Raw genomic sequence first — 16,320 nt, 5'->3', positions numbered from 1 at the left:
CTTGTGTTTCTCTCTCACTGTGTCTCTCTCTGTCAAATAAACAAAATCTTTAAATAAATAAATAAATAAATAAAATGGTTAATATGGTAAATTTTATGGTTTTTTTTTTTAAAGATTTTTTATTTGACAGAGAGAGCACACAAGCAGGGGGGAGTGGCAGGCAGAGGGAGAGGGAGAAGCAGGCTCCCCACCGAGCAGGGAGCCCGATGTGGAGCTCAATCCCAGGACCCCGGGATCATGACCCGAGCCAAAGGCAGACGCTTAACCGTCTGAGCCATCCAGGCGCCACACACACAAAAACTGGGGGAAAAAAGATGTCTACTTCTGTGACTGAAACCCTGAGTGATTTTTAATCAAGCCTGAAGTTAGATAGGTAGCCATTGCCAATAAAGATTTTGTTTTAATAAGGAGGCAGGGAATGCCTAATACCAGGGTGAGTGGAAAACACAATCCATCCCCTTGGACTCCAGGGATAAAAATCAGTGGTGCTGACCAACCCAGAGCAGACCCCCTTCCCACTATAGCCCAGTCCTTGAAGTCGCATCTCAAGTTCCCATCCAGTCTTGACCTACTGCCTTGTCAGTGGCCTGGAGCCCTCAGGGACCTCTCACCTGTCCCTTCATGTACCCACAAACCTCAGGGAATTATGCCATCAATGCAAAGGAGGACCCGCCCTCTCCAACCCCCCACTACCCTCTCCAACCCCTCATCCCCACCCCATACACCAGGGAGCCCAAAGGACAGAAGGAGGAGCAGACGGGAAATTCAAAAGCAGCACCTACTCAGAAGCCATGAATAAGGCCTGAAGGATGCTGTTCACGTAGCATGTGTTGCCCAGATTGATTAAACCAATCTTGCCCGTGTCTGACTTGGCCATGAGCCGGGGGTAGAAACCAGCCAGCTCACTCTTCTGCGAGGTCCAGGCATCCTGCCCCAGCAGCTGCTTGATGCGGTCCTCATTGGGAACATGGAGGTCCTGAGGAGGGAACAAGGCAGCAGGATGGTGGGGACCATGGTCAGCTCTAAAAATATCACTTCCTCTGGGAAGCCTTCTTGGACTACAGCCTACCCCACCCCCACCCAAGCACACTGTCCCACAAATGTCCCAGATATACGTGTTAACAGCCTTCTGATTCCAAACTTATTCTAGGTTCTCCTTTTGACACTTGGGCCCTCTATATCACCTTTCATGTCACAACTGCCTTAGGAAGGTATAAAATGTCCATTTCATAGATGAAAAAACTGAGACTCAAAGAAATGAATTTTCCAGGGACATACAGACAATAAATGAAAAATCCGTATATTCTTAGGGGAGCCCAGGGTATGACAGGCTCTAAGCAATGACAACACAGGCCTACCAGCCAGATCCAACAATGTCAAGATCTCAGGCCTCGTCCTGACTCTTGTCCTAACTAACTGCCTGGCAACGGTCAGTGAGCCTCTCTGACTCCATTTCCTCATTTGTCAAGTGAGGCTACTCCTACTTTGTATCAGTTTGGCACTCCATATTTTCACAGTGCTTGCGCACAATGACGCTCCCACTTGCCCTCCTCCTTTAGGTCTGCCATCGGGTTTAATTAGCCACCAGCCCCCAGCACGATCCCACAGACAGGATGGTGGGAGGGTCCAGGGGTCCTGAGGTATGGGTCCTTGGTCAAGGGCTCAGGGATTAGCATGCTTTCTTTCTCATTCTCCTTTTCCTTTAGATTTTATTTTTATTTATTTGACAGAGAGAGACAGAGCAGGAACACAAGCAGGGGGAGAAGGAGGGGGAGAAGCAGGCTTCCCACGGAGCAGGGAGCCCGATGCGGGGCTCGATCCCAGGACCCTGGGATCACGACCTGAGCCGAAGGCAGATGCTTAACGACTGAGCCACCAGGCGCCCTCTCATTCTCCTTTTTTACATTAAAACAGATGCACCTAAAAGAACATTACCCAGCACGGGTTCTAATCTATTTTAATGAAAAACACCTAAGCATAATAGAGTTACTTAATAGATACAAGCAACATTCCTCTAAGCCCTACCGTTTCCAGATCCTGAGCACAGACCCTAGACTTGTCCAAGCCTCCAGAGTTTCAAACCAGTTAGCACTGAAGGCCCTGGTCTCCCCAGCATACCATCTGGCCATCCCAGAAGGTCCAGCTCAAGCAGGGGCTTAACACTTCTGCGCACTCATTTCCCAGGAACATTTATCAGATCAGTCACCTCTCACAGATGATAAAAAACAGAGGAGCTGCCAAAGGCAAGATAAAAAAGATACAGGCTTGGGGCACCTGGGGGGCACAGATGGTTAAGTGTCCAACTCTTGATTTCGGCTCAGGTCATGATCTCAGGGTCATGCAATGGAGCCCTGCTTAAGATCTCTCCCTCTCCCTCCCCCTCTGCTCCTCCCCATCTCTAAATTAAAATAAAGGGGGGGCTCATTATCTTCTTAGTCCCTCCTTTTTTCTTCCTATTGTCCCCTATCTAGTCCCCACCCCATACACAACATGAACAAATAGGGACAAAAAGGCAGAAAAACACAACCTCATACATGTGCACACATGCACGATGCAAAATTATCCACACTAGAAAAAAATGCCATTTTTCCCCAAAGAAGGTAACTTGGTACTCTTACAAAAATAAAACAGAACTATGAAATAAGTTTCAAGCTCCTCATGTGACATACAATGGCTCCCTTAGCAAGAAGCACAGCTCCCAGAAAAACTGCCTGAGAGAACTTTTCAGAATTTATTTATAAAGGAGCCTCGAAGGACGTGCTCATAGAAAACATGTAAAAGCGTTTAATAAACAATAAAATCCTATGGATACTTTGCCGCCTTGCCCCTCGCACTGGCTCGTACCAAGGTATCCAAAGCCACAGGACAAACGTAGCACATCTCCCCAGAGCCACATTCTCTAATATTTAAGGAAGGAAAATGTCTGCATTAAAACAAATGTTTATAATTATGAAATATGTACTTGAATCTCTGAGATAAAATGAGATTCTAGAGAAACACTGAGCTTTAGGTAAGCAGCCCCTTTCTGGGCTCAAGCACTCTGGAGGAAAGGTTTGAGAAGCCCAGATCTGCTAGATGAAGGAGAGTCGGTCTGGTTTGAGGCCCTCCAGTCTGATCTCCCAACGTCCTTTCCACTCCACTGACGAACTGCACATTCCCACTCCCACACCTTTCCCTCCAATGCATCTGGAGGTACCTCATCTTGCCAGTCCCCATCCCTCAAGGCCTCACTCCTATATCCCCTCTCTAGAAGACTTGCCAGGATCTTCTCAAGTGGGTACACATAAGATCTATACCTATCTTAGAAAGCCTAGCTGCCTGCACCTTCTGGTACCGGTATTTACAGATCCACTGTCCCCTGGATCTGGCCACAGCCCCTAGTGTGAAAAGCCCAAGTCTCACTCAGTGTGAGTTTCCCTCAGTGCCTAGTGCAGGGCCATGCTCCTTCCTCTCTGTTCATGTCTCCATGACATTCTTCACATGACAGTTACGTTCATTCACTCACAGATATTTGCTGGGCAGAGAAATCATAACATGGTCCCTGCCCACCAGAAGCTCACAGTCTACCAGGAAACAGTAACAGTCACTTCCAACAAGTCAAAGCCCTGTCTCCTCTGCTCGCCTACCTCCAGTGACAGGCAGCTCATGATCTAGCAAGGTAGCTGCTTCTCTTGTCGGTTGGCTCTATTTGAAAAAATGCATTCTCTTAAGTTGGAAAAACTGAGAAGATCCAAGTAAATGTCTGAGGTTTTGTTTAAAAGTATCAACTGACTCTCACTCATGGTGGATTGTTCCCTTGTGTGTTTTGTAATTTTTGGATTATAAACTCATCTTCAGCAGAATTTTATCTTTGTGACTTGACAGCACTTTCATTTGTGTTTCTACAAGGCAACTCTTGGGTATTACAAGGTCCTAACTACTTTTAATGTGAGTGCCTGAGCTTAGGGGGTCCCACAACCCCAAAGACAATGAGAACTTGAACCCCTAAACCCACGTAAGAGCAGGCCAATGATGACAAATTTCATTTTTCCCAGTCCAGAGTGCAGACCAAGCCAGAAAAGTTTCCTTGACATCTATTTGAGACCATGTATATATTTTTTCTAGATCACTCTTTTACTAAGAGTAAAGCCTTTGGGTCCTGGCTTACATGGGCCTCTTAGTGCTAACGCCCTAGTGAGAGCAGGCCCTAAGCATCACCTCCTGTCCCTACGAGCTCAAGTGGCTTAGTGACTATGGTTACAACCTTCCCCCCTTCCCTCCCTACCGCAGGGCAAAAGAGCATCTTCTCTCACTTACCATTCTGGATTCTAGTTTTTTATTCCTTTTTGGCCCCTGGGGATTCCCCATTACTTTCTTGCAAGCTCAGCTATGTACTTAAAAAAAGACATTTGTTATATTTTAACAAGCATTTCTAGGTGTTCTGTAGTGGGATGCTTTCCAGGTTATCTATCTGCTATGCTACAGAAATGGAAGTCAGATCAGAGGTTCTATAAGGGCCACCACCTACACCTAGAGATCTTTCACCCATGCTCAGACCTGCCCTCTGTATCAGGCAATAGGAAAGGGCTCAGCAACCACGCACCCTGCCTGTGTGTGTCTCTCACTACCACCATGACTGCACAAGTCACCAAGCCTCTCCAGTCTCCTTTCCCTCATCTATGAAATTCGGGTAACCACAGTACCTGCTTCTTGCTTCTTGTGTCTGTGAGCATTAAAAAACAAAATATATGGAAGACATTGTCAAATGTGGCACTACCTACAAATGCTGTTGTCCTAGCAACCCAGGTCAGAAGCCCCTTCGTCCTTGTAACCTCCTCCTCTAACTGGAAATGATCCTTCCCTTCTCTGGTTCCTCACAGGAATTTCCTAAGCCATTTGCATCAGAGTTACTTCTGTGCAAGCCTAGGTTGCAAGCTCCTCAGTGGAGGCGACTTGGTCTGCCTCGTGCCTGTGTCCCCAGTTCCCAGCCTGGGTCTAGCACAAAGCAGGGCACCAGTAAAGCCATGTGAATGCTGCTCTGGAGTGCTCCAGCTGGGGGGCAGGGGGAGATAGCGACAACACATGACAAAGGGATACGGAGCTGTGGGAGCCCAGAAAAGTCCTGACCCAGCCTGGGGTGGGGAGGGGGTATCGAGACTTGTCAGGGAAGGCTTTCTGAGGGAGGTAACACTTGAGCAGAGCCTTAATGGATAAGACTGGATGGGAAGAGGAGCTATGTGGGCAAAGCAAGAGAAGGGGTGATAGTCAGAGAGAATGGCATATGCAAAAGCGCGGAGCAATCATGAGCGATGACCATCTGGGGAAAAGGCAGGTGGCTCCGTGTGCCTGAAGCACAGGATGGGCCAGAGGAGGTGATGGGACACAGGCAGAGACCAAACGATGGGGGGGCTGCCATTAACCTGTGTTACGGCCTTGAGCAAGGCCCAAGCCAGCACTCTTTTTGGAGCGGGGCAAGGAAGCAGGGGGGACAGCGTCACTCACCTTAATGGCCTCCATGACAGGCTCATACAGATCTGGGAAGCCTGGGAACCGGAAGACCATGCAGTGGACCAGCTCCGCTAGCTGCTCCAGGCAGCTGGTCCCCGAGTTGGAGTCCTCCTTGACCAGAGAGGCCACCATGGGCGGGATGTGAGGGAGGAGCTACGAGAGCAGAGCACGATTAGGCTCAGGACCATTTACCACCCAAGACAGGGGTTGGTGGGCAGAGCTGAAGACACCCTGAGCTCCTCACAGCAGGAAGGTCTGACCACCTGGCCACTGTCCCCCTTGCCTACACAGAGCTCTGTGCTAGGGAGGCGAGTGACTCTTTGTACAGGACATGTGAGCTTGGATATCCTGCCTCAGTCTCTTAGTCTGTTAAATGGGATAAACAATTCCCTCCTCACAGTTGAGGTGTGGCCTGGGCCCAAGCTCCAGCTGTTAAGCCAAGCCAACTGGCCTGCCAGGAGCGCCTGAGGCCTGAGTGACCAGGGTAATTCTTCTTTCTACCATCCTTCTTTCACCAAACGTTTACCCGCCCAACACTTCACCCTCACAATGACTTCATTCAGCAGTTATCATCCCCATCTTATAGATGAAGAAACTGAAGTTAGAGATGTTATATAACTTACCAAGAACTACCCCCATGTGTTATAGGAGAAGCTGATGTCTGAAACAAAGCTGTTTTCCTCTGGCCTATGGAGTGCTAACTTTCAAACCCACGGGGTGCTCTACCGTAACATCCCAGGGATGGACAGAGTCAGCCCACAGGAACTGGGAGTAGGGAGCCCAGAAGGATGGGAAGAAACAAGTATCTATCTGGTCCCTAGTATGCAGCAGGCTTTTGACAACTATCACCTCATCTAACCCTCTCCCACCATCCTGGGGGCTTACCCTGTTCCAAGCCCTGAGAGGTAAGTGCCTGGCCCAAGGTCATCACATCTGGCAAACGACAGAGATGGGACTCAACCCCCGGTCCCCCAATCCCTGGTTCTGCGCTTTTCCCACCGCAGCAAATTAGAAAGCATGAAATTTCTGCCCTGACCAGGAGCCATCAGAATCTAGGGCCCCATCTGCAGGTCAGGTATGGGAAAAGGAAGGGAAGAGGGTCGGCCCTCCTTCCCTCCCCGCGCGCCCCCCACAAGAACTACAGGCTGTCCTTCCCAAAGGATGGCCCCAAAGATAACAGAAAGGGCCCTGGGCTGGAGTCCAGGCCACATGGGTGCTGGTCGGGAGCAGGGTATATCAGAAGGACACTGGGTCAGAAGTCAGACCAAATTAGTTAGAATCTTCCCTGTATCGCTCACCAGTTGTGTGTCTGGGACAAATGATTTCTCCTCCCTCACCTGAAGTTTCCTCAGCTGAAAAATGGAAAAAATGACAGAATTCTCCCTCTTAGGGCTGGACTGAGAGTTAACATATGTACTGTCTTTAGTACCGTGCCTGCCACACAGCAGGCCCCTAAGCAACATTAGCCGTCATCATTCTAGGGCTGTCACTCTACCATGGGCCGGTGGGGAAGCCATACACATTCTCTGGCCTTAGTCTCCTATCTGGAAAATGGAGTTTCAAGTCTCCTCCAGTCCTAACATCCAGGACTTCAAGGTCTTGGGCTTCAAACCCCCAACCCAATAGAGACAGCATGTCTGGACTCCAGCCAAACCAGTGGAGGATGGAGGACCGGCCCTCCACAGGGCAGCACATAGGGCCCTTACCAGGTGGAAGGCCTCATGGGAGTGCTGGAAGGTCAGGAGCATGTACTTGAGGACAGACAAGGCAGCTCCCCGGACAATGGGGTACAGAAGCTTGGAGAAAACCTGGAAGAGAGTCCCTGGTCAGGAGTTCCCCACGCCTGGGCCTCAGAGACTAAGTGCAGCCACAGACCTGAGAGGTGGTCAGACACACCAGAGTTGAAGCAGCAGACCCATGCAGAACCAAGAACACAGATAGTGTCACAGACCTAGGTTGATGGACAGATGGACAGCAAAACAGATATCTGATGGGAGGGATGGAGAGACAGACCAAAAGTGACACACATTCTTGAGCAAGCAGAGGAATGAATGGGGGAAATCTGAGGCCCAGACAGGTACAGAGAATTGTCCCGGGTCACAGCAAGCCTGGATGGGAGCCCCAGTACTCTGCCTCCCAGGCCCACACTGTCCCTGGCAAAAGCTAAGTGGGAAAAGCCATAAGCCAGGGCTAGGACAGAGGCCCACCAACCTTCTCAATTTTGGCGAGTGAAACCTCAATCAAGATGCTGAACTTCTTAACAGCAGCCAGGCCCTTCAACAGTGCGATGATCCACTTGTCAATGTTCTTCCCCAGGGGCCACGACACCCAGTCGATCATCCTGGAGAGGGAAGCGACAATGACACAAGGACCAGGGAGGCCCAAATGCCTGGGTGGGGGCATCCCAGGAACAAGCTATAATGTCCTGAAACCCCCACACTGACTCACACCTGTACAGAGCAGCCCTGGAGTCCGTGGGATGGACAAGACACCTCTGAGAACTGCCAATGAGCCCAGCATGGGCACCCGGCAGAGATTGGGGCTCCCCAGCAGGAGGGGAGCCAGACCCTCTCAACACCCCAAACCTCACCCCACACACTAGGCTGCAGTGGTAGAACAAGGCTTTCGGCCGCCTCTGCCTGGACCATGGGGCCCAACAGCAGGAGCAGCACTGCCCCCACCCCCGCCATGCTGGAAGCTTTGGCTCCAGCAAACCCTTGCTTGTGACCTAGAACAAGTCACCCTCTCTAGCTTCGGTTTCCTCCTCTGCAAAATGGGGACAATACCTACCTCACAGAATCGTTATATGAATTAAAAGACGTGATAACAGTTAACTCTCACAGTATTCACTCTGCACCACGCACTGCTTCATCTGCCTTACATGTATTAACCCATCTGACCCCCACAAGTTAATGGTTCTGTGCACAGAGCATGAAGCTGCCACATAGTACGTGCTCAGGAAAATGGCATTACGTCATTACTTTTACACTCGTAAGACTATACTATAAAGAGAGAGAACAATGACAGACCAAAGCAATAGTAATTATGATGACAGTAGCTACCATCACTGCTCTAAACACTTTATATTATCTCATTTTATCTAATCTTTGCAATAACCCTGTTAAGATGGGTTCAATTACACTACATTTTATAAATGAGGAAGCAGAGGCCTACAGAAGTGGAGTAACTTGCCCAAAGTCACACAGACAAGAAGTAGTAGAGCCAGGATCTGCACCCAACCAGCTTACCTCTAGAGCCCACACTCTTACGCGCGAAAGACAAGAAATCCAAGAAGGCCTAATGGAGATGCACACAGGTATGGAAAGCATGGTGGGGGAGGCATACCAGGTGAATAGGATCTACAAAGCCAAAGGCCTGTAGGCAGGAGGGAAGGCAGCATATTCTGGGATCAATGGATAGGCAGGTGTGGCTAGATCACAGGTGTGATGACATTCAAATGAGGTGAGGGAATGTGCAAAAGCTGTGAGCACCCAAATTCCATTTATCATACCTGCCAAACTCAAGAAGCACTCTGTAACATACTTTCAGCTTCTAGTATGGCCCCATGGAAGCCTGACAACTCCTTATACCATCTTTGCTATTACAGGGGGGGAAACTGAGGCTCAGAGAGTTCACTGACTTGTCCAGGATCACACAGTTAGCACCCAACCTGAAAGCATCGCTAGGGAAAGGTTCTTTGCATCTCCCACATCCAGCCCTGGGCCAGGAACAGAGCAGGGCTCAAGAAAGGATGGACGAATGAAAAAAGCATGAGGTCCTGGGCTTTCTGACACTAAATTTAGCCCAGCAACCCCACCCAGTGGAAGGAGGGAGAGACACCTAACCACCACCCAGCCCTCAGCCCACCTGCTGATGGCAGTCAGCATCTGAGAGTCTGTCACACTGTCATCATTGCTGAGGTTCCGGACGACGCCATCCATAAGCTCCAACGGGAGGTGCTGAACCACACTGGCCAGGGCGCTAGATGGTGGCTCCTCCTCTGGAACGGTGTGGGGGCTGGGATGAGCTTAGCAAGGCAGGTAGGCTCCTCACCACCCCCAGTACCCCCATGCCCTCATGCTGCCAAGGAACGAGACCAGGCTTCTGCAAAGAGCACATTGGGGCCACCTCCTCACCTCCTACAACATCACAGCCTCCCATCCCACCTTAGCTTATTTGCCCAACAAACCTTCACTGCCATGGCTTGGGGCCCAGCCCTTCACTGAGCAGACAAAAGCACTGACCCCCCCCCCACCTGTCTCTAAACAGACAAGGTCTGTAAGAAAGGGTAACACTGGAGCTGGCAAGAACAGGTAGAACAGGTGTGTTTCCAGATGGAAACACACACACAAAGACCTAGAGGTGAAAAAGAGCATTTAGTTATCAAAATATGTTGTCCAATTGGATAACTGCTTATACACCAGGGCTTGGTTCTTTCTCCTGTCAGGTGCTTTCTCTTCCTTTCAACTGAATAGCCCTATAATCAAGTAAGGCACAGATCTTCTTTCGCTCATTTATAACTGTAGTCCAAGTACCACAGTTGTTAGTGGAGGACCGGGAGTTTACATTTCAGAGTTGAGATGTACAGGCTCCATCACGTGTCCAGAACTTGGCCTCTGCCTGCCCTGAACACCTTGCCCCTGCTGTTGCCCAGCTCTCAAAACCTGAATCAAAAGTCACCACTTCTACAAAACCCACCTGACCCAAAGGGCATGATGACATCCCCACCCCCACTCCACCCCTTTCTGTTGTCTCAGTCGGCCCTAGTCCCCCTTCTGGCCAGCTTGATCTGGGTCCGCTCCTCCTTATGTGCCCAGCACCCACCACAGGATAGTTCTCACTGCACGAGCTCAGGACAGCCCTGCTAATTAAGGAACAGCGCATTCCCCCACCTGTGCATTAGCCCCTCACACACACACCTGCCATACATGACACGGGCACGCCAAGCACAAGACCCTGCACGTGCAGTCACCCGCCCGGCGCGCATCCAGCCCCTGGCGCGCACGCGCTCCTGCCCCAGGCCGGGCCCCAGCCCACACACACCTGTGCAGGAGATGACGGCGAACAGCTCCTTCAGGCAAGGCAAGATGGCGGCGGGCTGGGCTCGCCACAGCTGCGCCAGGAGCCCGCTCACCTGCTGGGCCTGCTCCAGGAACTCCACGGCGCCCTCCTCGCCCTCAGCGGGGCAGCGGAAGCGGCCGAGGCAGCGCACCAGCTGCTGGCAGAAGAGCAGGCGGTGCGGGCCGTCGGGGACGCAGCGCGGGTGTCGCGCCAGCAGCCGCGCCACCTGAGCGCAGACGGCGGGCCCCGGGCGCTCGCACACGGTGCGCAGCACCTCCCGCCGCAGCAGCGCGAACACCTCGTCGGCTGCCGGCCCCTCTGGCAACAGCTGCAGGCCCAGCTGCACGCAGGCGAGCGCGCGGGCGCCCGGCGGGCCAGCGCCCCCCTGAAGCAGGCGAAGCACGCGGCGCGCGCTGAAAAACTCAGCGAAGACGTCGGGGTGGTGGCGGCCGGCCACGTGCAGCAGCTGGCAGCCCACGCGGCGGGGCAGCTCGTCGGCTCCGCTCACGTAGAGGCGCGCGCCCAGCGCCAGCAGCGCCAGGCACTGCTCCCGCTCCAGCGGCTGCCGCGCCGCCTCCAGCACGCGCCGCACCAGCCCCTGCTTCACGCTCGCGGGGTACGAGGACGTGACCACCGCCTCCAGGATCTTGTCCATGGCGCCACGCTGTAGGAGACAGGGAGCACGGTCACACTCGGCCCAACCGATCCAGTGCCCCAAGGGGGCCCCTGCATAAGACCTGGGGCGAGCAACCACCTTTCTGGGACTCCATTTCGTCACCTGTGAAATGGGGCGAGGAAACCTCACGGGGAGGTATAGGAATGAAGTAAAGGGCAATGCCTGGCCTGTAATGAGGCCCCAGGGAGTTGTGGTTATTGCTGATGAGCGTCCTTAATTTCACGAAGGCAATATCTCAACCTTCCACCCCTTACCCTACTCTTTTGCCCTTCTCTCCCCAGGCCGCCCTGGTGACCTCATCCACTCGTGGGGCTGGTAGAAGCTGGTTATAGAAGCTGTTGTCCAGAATTTTGGCCAAGCCCTGTCCTGTCAGGGAAGATGAGAGGGGACATACACAAAATCACACCCCCAAGGAGGGAGGGCGGGCGGGCTTAGGGTCCCAAGGAAGGATCAACGGGGAGATCCCTGCACACTTTATTCTGCCCCAAATCAACTTCTTGCTGTTTTCCAAGTGATCTACACCTTTCTAAGGCTCCACTTCTTTGTGTATGCTGTGCTTTTTGCCTGAAACCTCCTATCTCCCCAGACCTCCACCACCACCACCACACACACAGCCAAACTCCTGCTTTCCTTAAAGCTTACCTCCAACACGCTGTCTTCAAATAGAACATCCCTCACCCTCCGTTCCTACAGCCCCCTGTGGCTTATTTCTCCATCACAGCTGGGATCCCATAATTCCCTCCAATGAAGCAGAGCTTATCATGTCTGCGGCCTGCCCTGCCTCCAGACCTAGCTCCACAGCCTTGCGCACTCAAGGCCCTGCCTGCCCCTCCCCAGCCTGAGTCCACACCAGCCCCTCACTCTCCACTCACTATGTTCTCCCTGCCACTGGGCCCTTTGATATGTTCTTCCCTCCTTGCTTGACTCACCCTGCAGATTTCAGCGCAAACTCACTTCCTCAAGGAAGCCTTGCCTAACCCCTGTTTGGATCAAACATGCCTGTTAACAATTTCAGAGCTCTTGTCCTCCTTTATGGCACTTACCCTGATTCCTTGGTTGGAGTCAGCCTCCTTCACTGTAATATATAGGTAGGTTCCTGAGGGCTGGAACCATGTCAGTTTTGCTCATTCACCTAGGCCAGTACCTGGCACACAGTAGGCATTTGTTGAAGAAGCAAATGCAAAATATGGTGTGAGTTACTGCTACCTTATTCCTCTGAGCATAGTAGCCTTCCCTTTGCCCTTCCTCTCCCTTCGGGCGGTTTCCTGGAAGCCTTTCTCCCAATCTGACCCACTTTTACTCCTGATTTTCATGCTGGTTCACAAAGGTAAAGCTTGTTGTCTTAATATCCAACTTTCAGCTCCAAGAAGACAGGGCCATTTCTTCTTTGTATAATCCCACTTTAGGCAGGACCTGATACAAGGTTCAGCATACAGTAGGTGTTTAAACTTATTGGCTCGGTAAAAATTATTGAGATCTGGAGTTGGTGTGAAGACAAGCCATACGTTTACTAAATGAGAGGCCAGCAACTTTTATTCAGAACCACAGATATTGTGCGACCCAGACTCTGTGCTAGGCCCTATGGAGACGTTCCGTTCTCTGTCCTAGCTCTTGGCTGAGACCAAGCTTCCATTTATTGCATGCGTTAAAAGCAATGGGTCCATTTGTCCGTCTCCCTCACCAGGCCGTGAGTTCCTTAGGGCAGGGACTAGGACTTACTTCTCAATGGCTAGCATCTGAGATTACTGGGGGTAAAGCCAGAGTAGAGATCAGTGGTTCCCAAACACTGGCTTGGCTGCCTCAGAACCACCTGGTAACTTAGCACAAATTCATATGGCCAGGGCCCAATCCAAGCCTCCCGGAATAGTGTGTTACTCTTTTTACTCTGAGATTCATCTGGAAATGAAGTCCACTTACCATCCCTGTTACTTATGCTCTCTGAGTCTGTTTCCACCCTGCAGGGTTGTTGTTAAAGCAAATATAAAGTCTTCGGCATGGTGCTGGGCACAGGGAAGTGCTCAGTGAATCAGTCCCCTTCGCTTTAGAAGCAAAGCCCTTGCCCTTAGGAACTTCCAGTCTGGTGGTGGAGGCAGACGTGTTGGTAAAGAGTACCAACGCAAGGCATAATCTCAAAGGCCTTTAAACAGGTCTTTAAAAAACTGGTCTCCCTTCATTCCTGGTCTTCTCTTTCCTAGGCAGTGCTTGTGACCAAACTCCCTTGTAGACCATCCTTGCAAATCCCTACCCCTGCCCTCCAGGCTAGTGGACTTAATATGCTTTCAACGCAGGATGCCAAGAAATCCTGTTATTCAGGCAGCCAAGAAAAAACCATAATCGATGGGATATTGACATCATGTGTGGAGGAAGAGGGCCTGGGGGCAGGCAGAAATGGGGTTCTAAAACTAGGGAAGGTTCTGGAAATGGAAAGAAAAACAGACCAGGAATGGCGAGTCCTAAGTTCTAGTGTGACCTTGGGCAAATTTTATTCTAGTCTTGCAACTCATTATGTGACTTCAGCAAATCACATCATGAGCCTCTTTTCTGTTCTGTAAAATGGGGATAAGTGATATCCGGTTGAACCACATGCAAGCAAAGGAGCAGATGTTGGCAATTTCCTATCATTCTACCTGATACCTTTGCACCTGGCGGCTGGAGGCCCAGCAGTAGTGCCCTTCTGTGAGGGCTGTGATCTCCGAGGCCGGCCATGCAGCCTCCGTGCAGTCCGTGGCCCAGCCACTGCAGGCAAGCCCTGCCTACTTGCCCCCACTCCCACGCAGGCAGTCTGAGGTCAGCTGTCACCACAGTCACCAACCAAACCCACTCAGTATCTTGGGTGCGTTCGTGAAAAAGGGTTTTAGAGGCTTGGAGCTCACCTGACCTCATCACAGGCCACAGAAAGGAGGTAGGACAAGGCCTGATTTCCCTAGGACACACATGGGAACATGGAGGATCAAAAGAGGAGAGGGACGCAGGCTTGACAGGGTGGGATAAGAACCTGCACTTGGTCTCCCTGGGGGAGGAAGCAGCAGACCACCAGCATTCCTCAGGGGGAGGCTGGAATTATTCCTCTAGGCTCTGCACAAGGAGACGGCCTGTTGACACTGGCTCTGACCCAAGAGACAGCTGCCCCGCACCAGGCTCAGCACCACACAGCAGCCGTATCCTTCCTTAGAAAAGCCCGCATGAAAAGCAGGAGACCCAGGTTCTCTGCTTCTGAATCACCAGGTGACCTTGGGTGAGTCCCTGCCAGGCTCCTCAGCTGTTTCACCTGGAAAATGGAGACTATTTCAGCCCTGACAGGGAAGGGGACAAAGTATAAAAAAGATGACGGCCGGGTCAGTCATGAGTCTATTCTTGGGCCATCTGGCACCAAGTGGAGAAACAGACACTGTCAAGCAAGGAGACAAGCAGACACACACACTCCTGATCTCGCGGATTCTACCAGGAATTTCAGCTCTCACTGCCAACTTAGTATTTCCACTGTCTTGCCCTGAGCTCCAGCAGCACCCAGGATCAGCTCCTCTTGCCTGGACTAGTGCAGTAGCCTTCTAACCCCATCTCCTCATTCCCTCCCTCAATCCATCCTCCAGTAGAGGTACGTGTTCTGCAGAATAGAGTCCAGCCTTCGAATCTAGCCCAGGCACTATGCCCCACAGTGCCCAAAGCCTTGAGGCAGGTGCTCTTTCACAGTTCTGAGCCTCTGAGCCCCCAAATGGGAGATGACCACCTCACCACCCCTTAGCCTTTCCCAGCCAATCCTGCTGCTCTTCCCCCGAGCCCTTGGTTTATACCTCTCATTGCTGGCATGACAGCCTGACAGTCCCAGCAACACCCAGTCTGCTCCAGGGCACACAGTAAGCATATAGGAACATCACGATCCCTCCCCTGGAAGGCCCAGACCCCTTTATTTGTCCCTTTTGGATGATCCTCCACATTTCCACTGTGTATTGACAGGTATCTGTTCCTGCATGGTGAAGCCTGACTCATCTCCACCACCCCCAAACACCGTGTGTGTGTGTGTGTGTGTGTTTGTGTGTGTGTGTCCAATGCCCTGCCCCCACACCCTGGGTCCGAATTCAGGCTTCCTCACATCCCTCCCAGGTCTCTGTGACCCACTCTGCAAACATCGTCTGATTAATCTCATTAGATGATAAGGTCCATCTTGCCATGCCCTGCTCAGAACTCTCAAGGCTCCCCAGCCCCTTCAGCATAAGATCTGAACTCCTGAGCTTGACATTCAAGCCCTTTCTGTGACACTTGGCTGATGGAGGGCAGGGGTGGACATGAACTTGACAAACACTGTTTGGCAACAAATCTGAAGGAATACGGGCAGTGGGCTTTTCCTGCTGCCCACCTTTTGGTGATGTCCTCTCTGCTGGGAAAGGCTTTTCCCTCTTCTGGCAAAATCTGACTCATTCTCCAAGGCCCAGGTCACATGCCCCCTCCTCTGGGAAGCCCTTCCTAACCCCCCTGCAGTCCAAGTCTCTGAGCTTCCCAAGGCCCTCTTTGCTTTTCTCATCCCTCAGCAGTGTCACTGGATCCTATGTCTATCTCCCTCACCAGGCTGGGATCTCCTTTCGAAGGAGGTCCAATCCCCTATCTGTGCCTAGCACAGGACCAGGCACAGAGGCAAAGGAGTGCTAAGTGGCCAATGGAAGATATGTGACAGCAAGATGAGATAAAACTAAAGCTGTCACCAGAAAAACACCTTCCAGGGCCTGGCCCAGTCACTGCCCTCTCGTCTGCCAGGTCTGGTCCTGCATATCCATAACCCTGAGACTCAAACATTAGCCAAGAAAGTCCCTACTGAGGTCACTGGACAGGACTGAGTGAGCATTTAGCCATTTAGAAATGACTCAAACAACTAACACTGAAGAAAAGAAAAACAAAAACTGTTCCTGTTTAGCCTTCAGGTTAAAAGCCCACAGAATCTCACAGGACGCGGTGGGGGGGCTTCAGGAAGGTCTCACTCAACCTCTCCCTACCCTAGAGCACAGTGGACCCTCCAAGCCCCAACTTAGCACCTAAGAGCTGAGGAGCCCATTTATTCTCCTCTCTGACCCTCACATCCAGTCGACCTCCTCTGACTCCCCTGG

At 51.6% G+C, this 16,320-nt stretch overlaps 1 protein-coding gene across 1 annotated transcript in view; it reads right to left on the bottom strand.

The window, feature by feature from the left end:
- USP35 (ubiquitin specific peptidase 35) overlaps nt 1-14,337 on the bottom strand; it is a 49,106-nt gene extending 34,769 nt beyond the window's left edge. Inside the window, 7 exon segments of the mRNA XM_025848513.2 lie at nt 783-976; nt 5,482-5,640; nt 7,194-7,295; nt 7,699-7,828; nt 9,355-9,487; nt 10,531-11,212; nt 14,220-14,337. Of these exon segments, the coding sequence (XP_025704298.1) occupies nt 783-976; nt 5,482-5,640; nt 7,194-7,295; nt 7,699-7,828; nt 9,355-9,487; nt 10,531-11,212; nt 14,220-14,264 (1,445 nt within the window). The 5' untranslated portion in view covers nt 14,265-14,337.
- Between the last annotated feature and the right edge of the window lie 1,983 nt (nt 14,338-16,320).

This window comes from Callorhinus ursinus, unplaced genomic scaffold (assembly GCF_003265705.2).
Source record: "Callorhinus ursinus isolate GAN/ISIS: 27379988/994484 unplaced genomic scaffold, GSC_fseal_2.0 scaffold35, whole genome shotgun sequence".
Taxonomy (NCBI): Eukaryota; Metazoa; Chordata; class Mammalia; order Carnivora; family Otariidae; genus Callorhinus; species Callorhinus ursinus.
The sequence above is the reverse complement of the archived record's forward strand: the minus strand, read 5'-3'. Positions and strand labels throughout refer to the sequence as shown.